This window comes from Rhipicephalus sanguineus, chromosome 5 (assembly GCF_013339695.2).
Source record: "Rhipicephalus sanguineus isolate Rsan-2018 chromosome 5, BIME_Rsan_1.4, whole genome shotgun sequence".
NCBI classification, from domain to species: domain Eukaryota; kingdom Metazoa; phylum Arthropoda; class Arachnida; order Ixodida; family Ixodidae; genus Rhipicephalus; species Rhipicephalus sanguineus.
In genome coordinates, this window is record NC_051180.1 from 74,142,912 (window position 1) to 74,160,120 (window position 17,209).

At 45.7% G+C, this 17,209-nt stretch overlaps 1 protein-coding gene across 1 annotated transcript; it reads left to right on the forward strand.

The window, feature by feature from the left end:
• Positions 1-4,604: 4,604 nt before the first annotated feature.
• LOC119394717 (uncharacterized) lies at positions 4,605-16,079 on the forward strand. The gene is made up of 6 exons (XM_037662027.2): positions 4,605-4,704; positions 8,469-8,543; positions 9,470-9,526; positions 12,215-12,411; positions 12,485-12,650; positions 15,816-16,079. The coding sequence occupies exons 1-6, from the start codon at positions 4,605-4,607 to the stop codon at positions 15,971-15,973; spliced, it is 753 nt and encodes a 250-aa protein (XP_037517955.1). The 3' UTR covers positions 15,974-16,079.
• Positions 16,080-17,209: the final 1,130 nt, after the last annotated feature.

Consider the following 17,209-nt stretch of genomic DNA (forward strand, 5'->3'; position numbering starts at 1 on the left):
TAGGGGGTATTTACCGCAGAGTGATTACAAACTCGGACGTGCTATTGGAAGGAATTACGAAAAAGCTGTTCTGGATGAAGATCCATGGATAAAGTATATCTGAGGAAAAGTGTCAACGCGTTTCCACCGTTCGCGTGCTCTTCCATAAACGCGAAGCAAGGAAAATTCGATATTGTCCCATATATCTACTGCGAGCGATCCCGGATTTCATTCCGCGATGTACGGAAACAGAAGTGACAGACATTTTAGCGGCACTCATGTAGTTATTACTGAATATTGCTTTCCTTACGGTGCCGTGCGACGCTTGAAACGAGCTATCAGCAGCGTTTCTGGAACAGACGACTTCCGCCGATGAATCGCCGTCGCACTTTCTCGCTACCGATAGGCCTAGACGTCATGAGCCTCTGCGGAGAGCGCATTTTGCTGTCGAGCCGACTTGCAGAACAGAAGCTGCGTCGGCACCGTGCATGGCATCGTGGCTTACTCGGAACGCACGCGCGAGCGCTATTTATTCAGCGGAATAATTCTTGGTCCATGATTGCGACTTTATTGGCAGCCCCAAGATCGAGCTGCACATGTTCTGACGCGCCGGCGGTGCGATTGCCGGTGATAGACGCCCCCAAACCCGAGACTTTGGCGCAGTTTGGCGCAAATTTCGTCGATATTATCAGGATGGCGCAGTAAATACAATTTGGCGCACTTTGGCGCAGTTGGCGCAGGAGTGGAATCACTGCATACGTCGCCACACATTCTTCAGCCGTATGTCCAAACCGCCGACAATCATCGCAGCGTGGTGTCCTGCAGTGTCGACGAATATGTCCTACTTTGTTGCAACGAGGGCATAAAGGTGGCCTGCCGGGAATCAGCACTAGGCTTTGTAGACCACACACTGAGAGTAGATGCGGGATGTCGGAGACACGGACTCCGTCACCAAGTGCCAGTACAACGTCTCGGTTAAGGGTCTTTATCTGTTCCATTTCTGACACCCTCCAAGTTTCCGTTGAAATTGACTTGATCTTTCCGAATGGTTGAAAGGCTTCGTGTACCTAAATATCTTCCAGGCGCTCAGGGCGCCATAACAGCTTCATTTTAACCTCCGTAGGTTCAGGGTCTATCACAACGCATCTTCGTCCTCGAACAAAGAATTCACCACAAGTTACTATCTTGATTTTAGATACGCAATCCTGCAAGTCACCATCCGGACATCTGACATTTGAAACTGTCCAATCGAGGTTATGTCAACAAGGTCTATGATATTTCGGAGGGCATCTCGAAAGACCTGCGCTCGGTATGGGCGGCCAGCAACGTCTGCATGCAGGAAAACGGAGTCAGTGACAAGCTTACCAGTAAGAAGATGGGGCAGGACGATACGGTAGTCATTACTACTGGTAGAAACCTGGGCAGTACCTCGGCTTGAAGCTGATTGATCCTTTGTAGCGGAGAACATCAAAAACACAATCGTTCCGAACGGCGTCTTCGTTCATGTCGGTGCTTGAAGATGCTTCGCAAAAAGGCACTATACAGGCTTCATGTCGGGAAGGAACCACATTAACTTGTGTAATGTAGCGTGGTAGAAGATTAAAATGACAACCAGGCGTCACACAACACGAATTCTGTAACCAGGTGTCACTGAATGCGACCTACGCAACAAGTGGTTTGTTGGTTGGTCGGTAGATCCTCAACTACTTGGCGCAACCCACCGTGGGGGATCTGCCATGAAACGGGTGGTACCTTATTTTAGAAATAAAATTGTTTTAAAATCCGAATATGTTTAGGAATGGATGGTATAAAAATAAATTCACTGGTCCAATCCAGATTTTCAAAAAAAAAAGAAACCAATAGGTTGAAACAGTGAAATTGCACATAAACTTAACATTCTATTCTTTTTGTTTCCCGTAAAAAATCGCACACAGCTTCGCAAACGTTCCTGTGGCTAAAGCCCATTTCAGTTGCACCAAAGGAAAGAACCACCGGAAGGGATAAACTTAAGCCCATTCTTCAAAGAGGTTGTTCTAGCAATCGTTTTCTTTGATTTGTGAGCAATCTGCATGTTAAAAAGAAATGATGCAGAGATTCATTCTCGTTGCAGTGGAGGCATAAGGGTGACTGTACCAGACCCGACCTGTGTAGGTAAAAGTTCAGAGGGGGAACTCGACATCGTATCCTGGTAATTGATATTTCTGCCCTTCTAGTGCAGCACCAACGATTTTTCCATGGATATTTAGGGTGGAGAAACTCAGATGTTGCCAAAGCCGATTTGGCAAAGGTATCCGACGTGGCAAACTTTTCAAATCGTGCCGCTGTTGCGTTTGCGCACCGCTCACCGCCTATCAGCCGGCGCCCAAGTCTGGCTCTTCTGTTCCGGACGATAATCTGCTATCGCGCATGTGCGTTGATATGTTCTCCCTCGCCCTTCGATCACGGCGTTCCTTTATAAAGGACTGCGGATCACGCCATGGGCGCTTCTTTTTGTACATCTTCTTTCGGCAAGCATGCCGCATTAAAAGTACGTTCTTCCTTCTCGAGGCGTCTTCTTCTCCCGGCTTGGAGCCCAACTCGGCCAAACGTAACACCGCTGAGACAAACGCCAACGTCGGCAATATAGAGATTATGGGACCATTATGTGATGCCACCGCAAGCGCATCTGCATATTCATTGAGGGTTAAACCCTTGTGACCTGGTACCCACACTAAGCGAATAAGACGATAATGTCTTGGGACAAGAGAATAAAATATTTCTAAGGCATTCGAGAAATTAGGTACAGTTAATGCAGAGCAGATAGACAGTCTGTCAGAATGACAGCTTCTGTTACTGACAGGGGTAATTTACGTAAGGCTAGGACAATCGCAAGCAATTCAGCTTGATAAATAGGCGTAAAGTCGGGTAAACGAATTGAAAAAGAGCAATCCACCCCTGAGGAAGGGACCGAATCTGTCCCGAAACGTCGGGTCAGTTTATAGCTTTTAAAGTTTAACTTTAGCAACGTGGCTGGAGAATTTATTATTTTTCGTATGAATTTATCACCCAGCCAGACAGATCTCTGTCGAATATGTTCACATTTAATTCCCACTCCTGCCTTTTCTTCACAAACTGAAGCGTCAGTCGCTATAACAATGTTTGTTTCTAAATTTGACAGGTGGTCTTCCAAAACTGCATTCAGTTACTTATTGGGTAAATGTTTGCATTCCTTAGGAAATATGTTGTCGAACTCTATTCTAATTGTTGGAGGAGATCTGTTAAATACAAGTACCTCACGAAGGTTTACATGTATTTTTTCCAAGAGTTTCTGTGCGACAATCACTTATGGACACCTTAATCTAGACCACTGGTGGTTAAAAAAGGACGTCGGCTCATTAATAAAAACATACCGTGATCTTCTCTTAGGTGTCGCATATATCTTTAGGAAGGTACGTACTGTTAGAATTTGGAACCGTGTAAGAAGAGAAGGCAGGCGCGCTTCATTATACAAAATATTATTTGCGACAAATTTAGGAAGCCCAAAACATAATCTTAGTTATGTGCGTTCTAGAAGAACCAGTGGTCAAACTTTATAAGCAAGTGATCCAGAAAACAAGACGCAGCCAAACGCCAATATCGGGCGTATATACATACAGTAAATCACAGTGAGCACATCACGACGTAAACCAGATCGTTTACTGCTGACTCTACGAAGCATCCCTACCGCCCGTGCTCCTTTAGCTGCCATATTTTGTATATGTGCATCCCAATTTAGTTTTTCGGTATAGATCACCCCTAAATACTTGACCGATTCCACCTGCGGTATGACATCTTGTCGGTAAAGTAACGAAATTTGCACTGGGACACTCAGTGGGAAAACTACCATTGCGCTTTTCCTGATGTTCAAAGATAAATTAATGCCCTCAAGCCACATTTACAGAGTGTTCATATATATTTGTAGAATTTGATACAGTGTATGTATATCTGCAGATGTAGCAAAAAATGCAATGTCGTCAGCATATACATACACCTGCACGTCATGTTGTACAGGGATAGTACACAGTAATCAACTAAATAATAATGGTGACAATACCGAGCCTTGGGGGAGACCTCTAGTTTGTTTATAGCTTGAAAAAGACACACCAGATTGAAACAGTAGAATTCTCTGTTTTTTAAAAAGGAATATACCCATGCAACGAAGTAGTGTGGTAAATGTACATGCGTTAGCGAATTTATTAATTTAACGTGTTCCACGCTGTCATAGGCTTTTGTAATATCCAGAGTGACTAAAGCGGAAAAGTGTTTCTTAGAACGAGCTAATTGTATCCTACTTTCTAAGTCAACATGGGCACACCAAATGGAGCAGCCACGCCTGAATGCAATTTGGCATGGGCTCAAGATCATGTTTTCGTTCAACCAATTGTCTATCCGAATGTGTTCTTTCGATTAGTTTTACCAGATTAGATGTGAGCGAAATAGGCCTGATGTTATCTAAAGTGAATCCAACTCCATGCTTTTTTAATAAAGGAATTATTTTTGCCATTCTCCACTCAGGCGGAATCCATGAATTTCTAATAGAGTGGTTAACTATTGCAAGTAAATCCTGGGGCGAAATTTTATGTACAATTTTTATTACCGATGCGGTTATGCCATCCGAACCTGGCGCAGCATTGGGCAAGATCTTCACTATTTGTGCTAGTTCCGAAGCTGTCACCTCTTCAAAGTCGTCACTTTTGACAGGGGACCGTGAGTGGAATGAGCAAGCAGCCGTGAGGCAACTTTCCAGTCCTTTAACAATATTTTCCAGGAAACTAGACAACTCACTTGGTGTTGAGACTACTGATTCGATGTTAATTGGCGGCGGAATTACTTTTTTGGCTTTAAGGAAATTAATAAGGGGTTTCCTATTGCCAGGCTTTGAAAGAAACTCCGAACGTTGGTTATCATGACAATCCTTCGCAGTGCCGACTGTTCGTTTAAAAGCCGCAGCCGCATACTTATAATCCCTCCAATTTTTAGGACATTGGTTTTAGAGCAGTTTATGCCACGCAGCTTTTCTGAACCTGTAATTCTGTGAACAGTCTGAGTTCCACCAAGGATTAGAAGAATTTCTTTTAGAAACATTTACTGTACATTTAGCTTTATTTAGAGATTTCTTTATCAGATCGCTGAATTTCATAGCATATTGCTCTTCATTTTCATCTGTCCGTTTTGACAAAACCACGCGTAGCACCTTTTCAAATGCATTAAAATTGATGTGAGTAACCGACCGGCTGTTTACTGAAGTCACGGGAAGCAAAATCTCAAAGAATATAGGAAAATGGTCGCTACTTGTACCCGAGTACAAAGTAGACCATGTAGAAATAGAGAGACTGGGACTATAGAAAGTGAAATCAATTGCAGAAATAGACCGATTACAAGCGAAAGTGGGTGTTTGCTGGTAGATGCATGTTAAATTATTCTTAGAAATGAAATCCCACAGACGCTTCCCACACGTATCTGTTCTGAAACCCCATGAAATATTGTCACGTGGTCGTGACGTCGACGAAGACAGCAGTCGGCGTTTGCAGAATGAAACTGTTTATTTGGCCGAACTTGTGGCCGGGAAAATGAGAACTAGAACTACAGCAATACACGCTGTACAATGATAGCGGCGAACAGGGCGTCGTCCGTCGATCATCTGACAAGCAGTCAAGCGCGTCGGCTTTTATACAGGCGCTATCGAACTTTCCAGCGATATCGCTGGTGGCGGCGTTATCTCTCGACAAAGCTGGAACATTCTCGTGCGGCGCGAAATCTTAACAGATTGTTCCAAAACAATCGCGAAGCTTCCTACACATCACGGCGAGGCCTGCGCAGAGCGTTGCCCACAGTCTTTGTGGGTGAAGCTTACACTCATGAAATATAAGACTCGCGGCAATGCCCCTCTCTGAAAAAGCATCGTCCCGATGCTTAAAAACAGAACATGAATACATGCAATACTAAAGAAAACTAATAAAGAAAGCAAGCATTAGAGTCCTCAGGTGCGCTAACGAGCATAGTACGGTTTAAGGCGCACCACATGCACGACCTCGGGTCGAGCTCGGCGCCTCTAGGAGTTCGTGATGCCGTCGGGGACAACCTCGTAGTCGATGGCGCCGAGACGTCGAAGTACCCTGTACGGTCCGAAGTATCGTCGAAGAAGCTTCTCGCTCCGTCCGCGTCGTCGTATTGGCGTCCAGACCCAGACACGGTCACCGGGTTGGTATTCCATCTGGCGTCGTCGAAGGTTGTAGCGGCGGCTGTCAGTCGTCTGCTGGTTCTTGATCCGTAGGCGGGCGAGCTGTCGTGCTTCTTCGGCGCGCTGTAAGTAAGCGGCGACGTCGAGATTTTCTTCGTCGGTGACGTTGGGTAACATGGCGTCGAGCGTCGTCGCCGGGTTCCTTCCGTAGACCAACTTGTACGGCGTCATCTGCGTCGTTTCTTGGACGGCCGTGTTGTAAGCGAAGGTCACGTACGGAAGGACGGCGTCCCACATCTTGTGCTCAACGTCGACGTACATGGCGAGCATGTCGGCGATGGTCTTATTTAGACGCTCGGTGAGGCCATTGGTCTGCGGGTGGTAGGCGGTGGTGCGGCGGCGGCTCGTCTCGCTGTACTTCAAGATCTCCTGAGTTAGGTCCGCAGTAAAGGCGGTACCTCTGTCTGTGATAAGGACCTCTGGGGCGCCATGACGCAAGACGATGTTCTCCACGAAGAACTTGGCTACCTCGGAGGCACTGCCTTTGGGCAAGGCCATTGTCTCGGCGTAGCGGGTGAGGTAGTCAGTCGCTACGACAATCCACTTGTTGCCGGAAGTCGACGTCGGGAACGGCCCCAGTAGGTCCATCCCGATTTGCTGGAACGGCCGGTGCGGTGGTTCGATTGGCTGCAGAAGTCCCGCTGGCTTAGTCGGCGGTGTCTTCCGTCGCTGGTAATCTCGGCAAGTCTTGACGTAGTGGGCGACGTCGGCAGCAAGGCGTGGCCAGTAGTATTTTTCCTGTATTCTGGCGAGCGTGCGGGAAACACCGAGGTGTCCAGCCGTCGGGTCATCGTGTAGGGCCTGGAGGACTTCTGGTCGCAATGATGAGGGCACGACAAGAAGGTAGTCCGTCCGCAGTGGCGAGACGTTCTTTTTCAGGAAAACGCCGTTCCGTACGAAAAACGACGGCAGTCCTCGCTTGAATATCCTCGGAACAACGGCGGTCTTGCACTCGAGGTACTCAATAAGGCCCCCCAGTTCCGCGTCGGCCCGTTGCCTTTCGGCGAAGTCGTCGGCACTTATACTTCCGAGGAAGCAGTCATCGTCGTCGTCTTGCGGCGGCGCGTCGACGGGGGCACGAGACAGGCAGTCGGCGTCAGAGTGTTTTCGTCCGGATTTGTACACGACGGTAATGTCGAATTCTTGAAGCCTCAGACTCCATCGTGCGAGACGACCTGAAGGGTCCTTCAAGTTAGCTAGCCAACGTAAGGCGTGATGGTCACTGACAACTTTGAAGGGCCTGCCATAGAGGTAGGGGCGAAACTTTGATGTAGCCCAGAGGATGGCAAGGCATTCCTTTTCTGTTGTGGAATAGTTTGCTTCTGCCTTGGATAGTGACCGGCTAGCATAATTGATAACCCTTTCAAGCCCGTCAGTCTCTTGTACAAGGACGGCACCGAGTCCTACGCTGCTTGCGTCGGTGTGTATTTCCGTATCAGCGCAATCGTCGAAATGCGCAAGTATGGGTGGCTTCTGCAGGCGTCGTTTAGTTCTTGAAAGGCTTGCACTTGCGCCGTTTCCCACCTGAATTCCACGTTATTCTTCGTGAGAAGCGTCAGTGGTTCGGCGATACGTGAAAAGTTTTTGACGAAGCGTCTGTAATAGGCGCATAAGCCGAGAAATCGGCGCACGGCCTTCTTGTCGGTGGGTGGCGCGAAGTCGGCGATGGCAGCTGTTTTCCGCGGGTCTGGGCGCACTCCAGACTTGCTGATCACATGACCCAGAAACAAGAGCTCGTCGTACGCGAATCGGCACTTTTCTGGCTTCAGGGTCAGTCCAGAGGCCTTGATTGCTTGAAGTACTGCCTCAAGCCGCCGGAGATGCTCGTCGAAGGTCGAGGAAAACACGACGACGTCGTCCAAATACACAAGGCACGTCTGCCACTTCAATCCGGCCAGTACGGTGTCCATCCTGACTGTTTCGGCTGCTGTACAGATCTCTGTAGAACTCTTCCGCTACCTCAACTATTCTATCCATATTGTTTGTGACATTGCCTTCCTTGTCCCTTAATGCATACATCTGATTTTTGCCTATTGCCATTTTGCCTTTGCCATTCTCTTTAGTTCATGTCAAGCTGGCTGTGTAACACTTACGAATGATCTCTATATATTACTGCTAGCGATTTACATATTTGTGCTGTAATGCCTACAAAATGACTAGATTACCAGCGTATGGTCCTGCTTGCAATTAGAACATCTAACAATTGTGTATTTTTGTAATTCAATTGTAGATCTTCAAGCCAAAGCAAGCACATCTTGGGCTCAGGACAGTGACTTTTCTGACCGTGAAGTTGCTGTTTCACCTGGTGCGTTTTTAGCAACCTTTTTCTGCAGTTTTCCTATGAATATAACGTGTGAACCTGTGCCACATTGAAACCAGTCAAATAGCTCTCAAAACTGGATGGAAAATTTGTAAGCAGGGGTTGTGCTGGAGCCAACATTTCTACAAGTGTACTTGTCTTCTTCAAAGCTGCAACTGCTTTGCTTAGCTGCTTTTCCTAAGAAAAATCATTTGCAACCTTGGATAAGACAAGTCCACTTGTCGAAACGTCGGCTCCAGCAGAACCCCTGTTTACGAATTTTTCATCAGAGCTTCCATCTTCCCTTGACTCATGTCTTGTCATCATCCACTCAGCATACTAAAGTGACAATGCTGCTTCCAAGTTTAGCTCCAATAACTTTGGGTGAAGTTTTAAAGCATGCATGGCTGAACACTGCAAAGAACAATAACAAAATGTGATATAAAGAATTTACAACTATTTTTGTGCAGGTTATGCCTGCAAGCCTTTGTGTGCTTGTCACCTCCATAATTGCACGATTGTAAATGGTGGTTAAAAAGGTTCTTCCTTTGAACGTGGTCTTCAAAACTAACTAAAAAGACAAAAGCCAGGCCACCACCAGAGCCACCAAATTGTGCAGCTACATTAGTAACAGTAAATGAAGAAAAAGTGTTTTATGCAGGTTTATCATTTAAAAGCACGTATTGACTCGTAATATTTCATTTTCCAAATTAAGGCAAGGACATGTCGTAAACAGGTGTACACAAACTTGCATTTCGGAGGCATTTGAGACTATTCAATGTTTTCCTGGTGTTCCTTCGGCATTAATGACATTTCAACAAAATGTCGTAGGTCAGCACAGGTGCATTTTGTAGCACAGGTGTCAGATACGCCTTATAGAAAATGGAACATTGTAAGATAATTGGTTGCCATACCTTGTATGTTTTTTACAGCCCCTGCAAACACAAGTCTTTTGAAAGAGAGCAGCAGCCTGCCTCCATGGCTCACTGGTAAGCATGTAGCTACAGCTTTCTTTCTCAGGTACAAATTGATTCACCTTCCAAACAATATACAATGGACTGTGCATTTGACAATTTGACTGTTCGATATGCCAGTCACGTTCGATACCCGGCTGTGGCAGCAGCATTTCAACAAGGGTGAAATCCGAAAAGCACAATGTACTTGATTCGGAGCCCCTCACCATGGCATGCCTCATAATAATATCGTTGTTTTGGCATGTTACAACCCCAGTGCAAACATTCAATAAAATGCAACTTACATCAACGACTTAATGTTCAAATTTCCTTCAAGAACAGGCCACAAGATAAAGGAACGAGATATTAAAGGGGTACTGGCATAGGTCGGCAAAAAATTTGGAGCTCACTCAGACTCACTCACGAAACATATCTTACCCTCAGGGCTCACTCGGACTCAGACTCAGCAAACTTTTCCTCATCCGGACTCACTCGGACTCAGACTCACCAAAGTTTTATTCTCTCGAACTCACTCAGACTCAGATTCACGGCTCGATCTCAGTGTGTGAGTCTGAGTGAGTCGACTCATCCGTTAGCATTTAATTATCCTTTTTCTACCATAATGTCAATGCTCTTTAACGACAATATCTCGCATAATCGGTGCGCTACTTAGCACCTTTTGATTTCGTACCTTCAAATACGAGTTATCTGAGTTCGCAGTTCAATAAGGACCTTTTTATGGAAAGTCATGACTCACACGAGATGTTTATATCAGTAACTTCCAGTGAAAAAGTTTGCGGGGGGAGGTCAAGGCACCTCCCTCCTCTCCCTCCTCAACTCACGCCTCTGATCAATAAATATTGAGCTGACGTATGAACGGTAGCGCGTTGAAATATGCGGGAGTATACGGGAGTATCAAAGTGAGCTGACATAGGGCTGATAGTAATGCTAAAGTTGAGTAGATAGGACCATAGGTCGGCAAAAAATGTGGAGCTCACTCAGACTCACTCATGCAATATATTTTGCCCTTAGGGCTCACTCGGACTCAGGCTCACCAAAATTTTCCTCAACCGGAATCACTCGGACTCAGACTCACCAAAATTTTTCCCAACCGAACTCACTCGGACTCAGAGTCACAAAAACTTTACTCACCCGGACTCACTCAGACTCAGACTCACGTCTCGGTATGAGTCTGAGTGAGTCTGAGTGAGTCGACTCATGAGTGAGTTTGCCGACCTATGGCATAGGTCGGCAAAAAATGTGGAGCTCACTCAGACTCACTCACGAAACATATCTTACCCTCAGGGCTCACTCGGACTCAGACTCACCAAAGTTTTATTCTCTCGAACTCACTCAGACTCAGACTCACGGCTCGATCTCAGTGTGTGAGTCTGAGTGAGTCGACTCATCCGTTAGCATTTAATTATCCTTTTTCTACCATAATGTCAATGCTCTTTAACGACAATATCTCGCATAATCGGTGCGCTACTTAGCACCTTTTGATTTCGTACCTTCAAATACGAGTTATCTGAGTTTGCAGTTCAATAAGGACCTTTTTATTGAAAGTCATGACTCACACGAGATATTTATATCAGTAACTTCCCGTGAAAAAGTTTGCGGGGGGAGGTCAAGGCACCTCCCTCCTCTCCCTCCTCAACTCACGCCTCTGATCAATAAATATTGAGCTGACGTATGAACGGTAGCGCGTTGAAATATGCGGGAGTATACGGGAGTATCAAAGTGAGCTGACATAGGGCTGATAGTAATGCTAAAGTTGAGTAGATAGGACCATAGGTCGGCAAAAAATGTGGAGCTCACTCAGACTCACTCATGCAATATATTTTGCCCTTAGGGCTCACTCGGACTCAGGCTCACCAAAATTTTCCTCAACCGGAATCACTCGGACTCAGACTCACCAAAATTTTTCCCAACCGAACTCACTCGGACTCAGAGTCACAAAAACTTTACTCACCCGGACTCACTCAGACTCAGACTCACGTCTCGATATGAGTCTGAGTGAGTCTGAGTGAGTCGACTCATGAGTGAGTTTGGCGACCTATGGGTACTGGGACACAAAATTTTGGCCTCGCGGTTTTTTGCTGCAATGTGTTGCTGGGGGCCTGTTAGTCATAACATGGCACATTGTTTAGTGCGCAACAGATAATTACAGGCTCCTCATTACCGACCAGTGTCAGTTTCGGTTTCAAAAACGACAAGTCGACTCCGGGTGCAACTATCACCACCTAGCGGGTGTAGCGCTCGATCACATCAGCACACAGAACAGTGACGAACTTCCGCGCTGTTCGCGAGCAGCCGTCAAGAAGTAGGCTGCTGGAGTGAACGAGGCAGAAAAACATGGTGGCTATGACGTCATCATAACTTATTGCAGCGTGTTGAGGGAAGTAGGGGGTCCCCAAGGGTCCCCTTTGAGGGTGTCAGTAGCGCGAGGATGTCGATCGCTCACGCAAACCTCAAAATTCATTTAAAATAACTTCCAAGTTATACTCGCTGTTGGTATTTTGCCGATGATATGCGCATGTTCACCGGAATCGATCCCGCAGGCTATCTCGGCCGCGAAATATTGTGTCAGTACCCCTGTAATTTGAAGTTCCAAATAATACTCGCCTGTACCGCATCAGCTTTTGATCTTATGTTTTCTGCTTAGGGCATAATTAATTCCCCCTTTAGATGCTTACCTGAGGGTCACTGCTATTTTTCTTGCAGCCTGTGAAAGCAAAGTTTTTGATAACCAAATGAAGATACTAGTCGAGCTGAAGAGCATGAGGACACTGCTGACTGCGAACAAATCAACTAGAGTTTTAGTGTTGCCCGAAGACTGCCCGACAATACCTGCTTCAACAGTGGCAGATGTTCAAGCCATTGAAGAGTACCTTTCCTCCCAAGAACACATGGAGCTGCTGGTAAGGCTCATTTTTGCAATTGTAAACTCTTCCTCAGCTTTTCTAACTAATACTTGATTTGGTGTATCTGCAGACAAACTACTGTTCAAGATTTGGCGGCACAGACTTCCAGGACACGGTGCGAATACTTTTGCGAAACTTGATGACCAAAGCAGCATCTTTGCAATTCAGCTGGAAAGGCTCTCGTGGCAGGAAGAACGCATTTGCTGAGCTTAAGAACATTAACAACATGATCCTGGGTAAGTGATCTATTACAGTGGTGCAGAATTATCTTGCACTGAGACAGGCTGGTTATCTTATGAGCCCTCTACTGTTCATATCAAGACATTTGTAGACCTTTCTCAAGATCTAGAACTAGATCTAGTGTCAGCAGAGGCCTTTTCAAGCAAGTTACTTTTATCTGCACTATATAGCCGGCCACGTCTTTAACTATCTCAATTGTCGGGTCGCTTAATCAAATTATCTGTGACATCACGAAAATCAATTGACGCCGTTGGCTGAGGGGCCTTCTTTGAAAAGTATCTGGCGCTTCATTCTTGAGTTGTATCCGACTTTACAAAAATGTGCGCAGAAATCCTATTTGGTATTCGCTGACCATTTGTTGTTAAAAATTTTCAATGCTTTCTGTGTTTTGGTACCATGGCATGGACTTAAATACAGGCTGTAAATGATTCGCCTGTATTAAAGGGTCAATCCTCATGTTGGCAACGATGCAGATATTAATGGTTTTGGTGGCTTCAGTACAGCAAGTTGTGAAAACCATTGTTTGCTCAAAGCTGAAGCTGGTACCATACAGGTGTAAAAAGGAACAAAAGAAACTGAGTTTTATTACTGCTTGCAATAGACCTCTACCGGCCTACGTCACTCACGCCCCGTCACGTCAGGTCACGTGACCTCTGGGCGCACGTGCAACAGCGGGTGGTTGGCAAAACACTCCCGCTGCCGGCTCAGCGTGGTACAGTCGCACGGTGTTTGGCGCACGTTTCTTTTTCTTTTGAACCTTTTTCTTAGTCTTTAGTTCCAAGATTATTTGTGGTATGTGTCAAAGAACATATGTGTCGTGGACTGCGTGACGAAAAATTTGCCACGCTGCTGGCTGTTTAACTTGGAGAAGTGAATCCACGTGGTGGTATGTGCGAGGAACAGCGGCATCGTCTTCGAAAATGTGCCTCGTTTACTGTGGCGTGTAGTGTGCGTTTAAGGCAGCGACGATATCGGTTCACATTTGCGGACGTTGAACTGACAATATTGTGTGTGGTGTGTGCTGTGTGAATAACGATGCATCTTGTTTGCGAAAACATTGGCACGCGTTGTATCTAACAGGGCAATTTGCAGTGACCGGTTGTCGACGGAACATCAGGATTGGACATTTTATTTGACGCGATGATCTGCGAGTGCGTACATCTGTGTTTGTGCTGTGTGCACAAAAAAAAACAAAAACAAAAAAGTGCATGATGTCCGGGCTGAAAGGTGAGACTACGAATGAGCTACCAGCGTGTTTTAGAATTGCCGAACACGCACGTACCACGGCGAACATCCAGAACCATACGCGTATCGCCTTTTATTGGAGATGTACGTTTTAATGGAAGCAGTGGAGATTCTTGTTTGTCATATTCTAGTTAGCTTGTCTTTAAGGCTCGATATTTATGAAGTGACATTCCGAGCTTGTGTACCAAGTCTAAATGACGTTGTAGGCATCAGATACAGCGAAGTAACCGCGCAAGAGATTATAACTAAATTATTGTGTTTAACATCTCAAAACTGCTCAGTGGATTATGAGGAACGCCGTAGGGGAATACTTCGCTTTAATTTTCACGGGGATTTGTTAACCGAACGCAGGCTAATGAGTGTTTCCTTCGTGTTTTTTTTCTTTCATTCATCTCTGATCAGAATTTTGCGCCGTGAGTGAGAATCTAATCCGTGACCTCGCGCACAGTAGCCGCCAATGCTGTACATCGTTTAAAACTGCAGTGCAGATTCCGCGACGGAAATTGGGTACGTTCACATCCATGCCATGCTAACATTTCTCCAAACACCAGTCGTCGTGAAAATGTACAACGTTCGCTTTCGAGGAGCATAAGATTTTTTTATGGCTGTCATCCACGACGACCAAATCATAGGTTGACCTAACAGAATCGTTCATTACAGTCAGTAACTCTTCCTTCTAACAGCTGTGAGTTCAGAAAATAGCAATTTGCAAAAACTTCTATCGAAGTAAAGCAGACACACGCAGCGCTGCTATGTAGAGAGATCCCGCCGGCGGAACTTTCTTGCCAACCAGCACCTGCTCCGAAGGCGGTACTTGGGGGCGGGACACTGCCAGTGACTTCACACTGTTTGCAAACAGGGAGAGGTCTATTTCTAGTGGTGTTTGCAATGGTACGTACAGTGGCAAAATAGCTCACTGTAGAATGCTCATCTTGGGTAGGGAATTTACAATACTGTAGTAGCAGCATTCAAGGCTGTCTACAAATACCACATATACTCGTGTAATGGCCACACCCATGTAAAAGCCGCACCCAGAAGTTTGTTGAAGAATCCCCCCCAAGAAATGTATCTTAAGATCCCCCGTGTATTAGCCACACCCCTAATTTTTGAGGTTAGCAGTATTGTACGTTGTGTGATGTGAAAATTAGGAAACTTTTTTTTTCTCGGGAGCAAAACAAGGCAGCCCTGCCGATGTTTCGGCACTTCCATGTAGCAAAAGCACAGCCATCGAGATTTAGCCACTGCCGTCCACCAAACAACACTGGCTGCAGACGTCTGAAGAAGGCATCCCTTGTAGATGTGTGCTACGGGATTTCAAAGCGTGGGGTGGTATTCCTTCAAGACGGTGGAGTTGGATTGCGGGAATAATGAACAAATTTGAGGAACAGCGGATGACCTCACCTGGGACATAGGCGACCTTGAGGATGGGACAAGTAACAAGGTGGAGAAGGACAAAGGCGAGGAATAACATTTTTGCAACTGCGTGAGTTACAGCGGTTCTTTTTCTGGTTCTTTCAGAACAAGTGAGTACTGCAGTTAAATGAAGGCACGGGAAAATATGTACGGAAAAAAAAGTTGCATCTTTTTCTTTGTGTAATGGCCGCACCCGCCATTTCCCCCCAAATCTCGCCAAAAATAACCTGCGTCCATTGCACGCGTATGTACAGTATATTATATTGAATGCTTTGCATAAAGGACAAATGCTGTAGCGTGATGCCTTTTTTCTCACTGTAGCCAGTTGCATTTGTTAGGTTTAAAGGAAATACTGCCATTGTAATAGAATACAGCATTCACTTTAATCTTTGTGTTCGAAGTAGAAGGTAATTCGACTATTTGTTAGAAATAGATAGAACGAATTTGAGTCTTCTTGAACCCGTGACATTCGTTCTTGCTCTCTTGGTGTTCCTTTATTGCAGCCTGCCTTAGAGCTCATTACCCCGAACAAGCATCTCTCACGAAGTGCAGCGTTGTGGTAAAGCGCTGGCTCATTGGTGCCCAAGATCGTGAAGGCGGCCGAAACCGGAGGCGCCAGTCGTCTCAAGCAGGAGTGGCAAACACACTCTTGGAGGAATAAGTGAAGCACTACCTTGTTCACAACCGTTGTTTTTTTTCACAGCCGAATGAAGCTGTGTATTTGTAAATATGTATATTTTTCAATAAATGGGTAGCCCATTGCCAAATTGTCAATTGCGACCCACCGAAATTTTTTCCCATACCTGCAATACACCAGATATATTCAAATTGCAATATTTTTATCTCACGTGCAAGTCAGTGTCCTACTGTCTAAAATTCAGAAAGTCTGATAGATTTGCTTCATTTCATGAACAGTTTTTTAGAGATGTATTAGTGCTAACAATTATACTGAAAGGACCAGTTACCTGTTTATGCTAGTGATGCATAGCAGTTGCACGAATTTAATTAATGATGCCATCGCATTTACTGAAAGGCCTTGTGTATGCCTTCTTGTCGGCACTGCAATTGAAGCTATATCTGGTTGAGGTTCACAGCCTTATTTCTCAGCCTTGGAGGCCACATATATACACGCAAAGGTCCAAACAAACACGCTGTACTGCATGTGATGCAACGGACGCACTATATAACAGCACACGTGTGGTGCGACATAGTACGTAGAAAATGTTTGATGAGATGTTACCTGTGGTCAGTTGGCAGGAAATCTTGCATGACACAAGTCAAGAGAGAGCATAATTAAAGTGCTGACGTACCTGACTTTTAACAGAGGCCCACACTTGCTTGATCAACCATAATTCTGTTTTGGATTAGAGAAGACGCCAAGACTTGTGAACTCCTTGAACAAATTTCATGGATTTTGTTCAAGCACGCAACTAATGTGTTCTTTTCTCATGTTGACTGCAATGTATTGTCTTCGTTGCTTGTTTTTGCTCTGCTGTTTTGCTATCAAGATGACTACAGAATACTGTCGCCAAAATGTGGTTCTGGAGTGTAATGTGGGCAAGGTAGCCGGAAACTAGTTACATTATTTACTGCGATGAAAACAGCGCGAAAACGGGACAGAGGGTATCAAACATCACAAGCACTGTCACTAGATTGCACTAGATTATTTAATCCAGCTGCGCACCACCTCATGTCTACAAGGTCGGCCTAAGGCCTTGGGCCTATGTTGGCAGCCAGAGGTCGGCCGGTGTGAGGCCATTAACCAATCCCACCCTCGGCCCAACCTTGTTGGCCAAGCTTGGGCCATGGACGGCCAGGTCGGCCATGAATGTTGAGCCAGCATTGAGCCGAGGTCGATTTTTCAGTTGGGATCTGCGTACGCGTTCAGGGCCAAGAG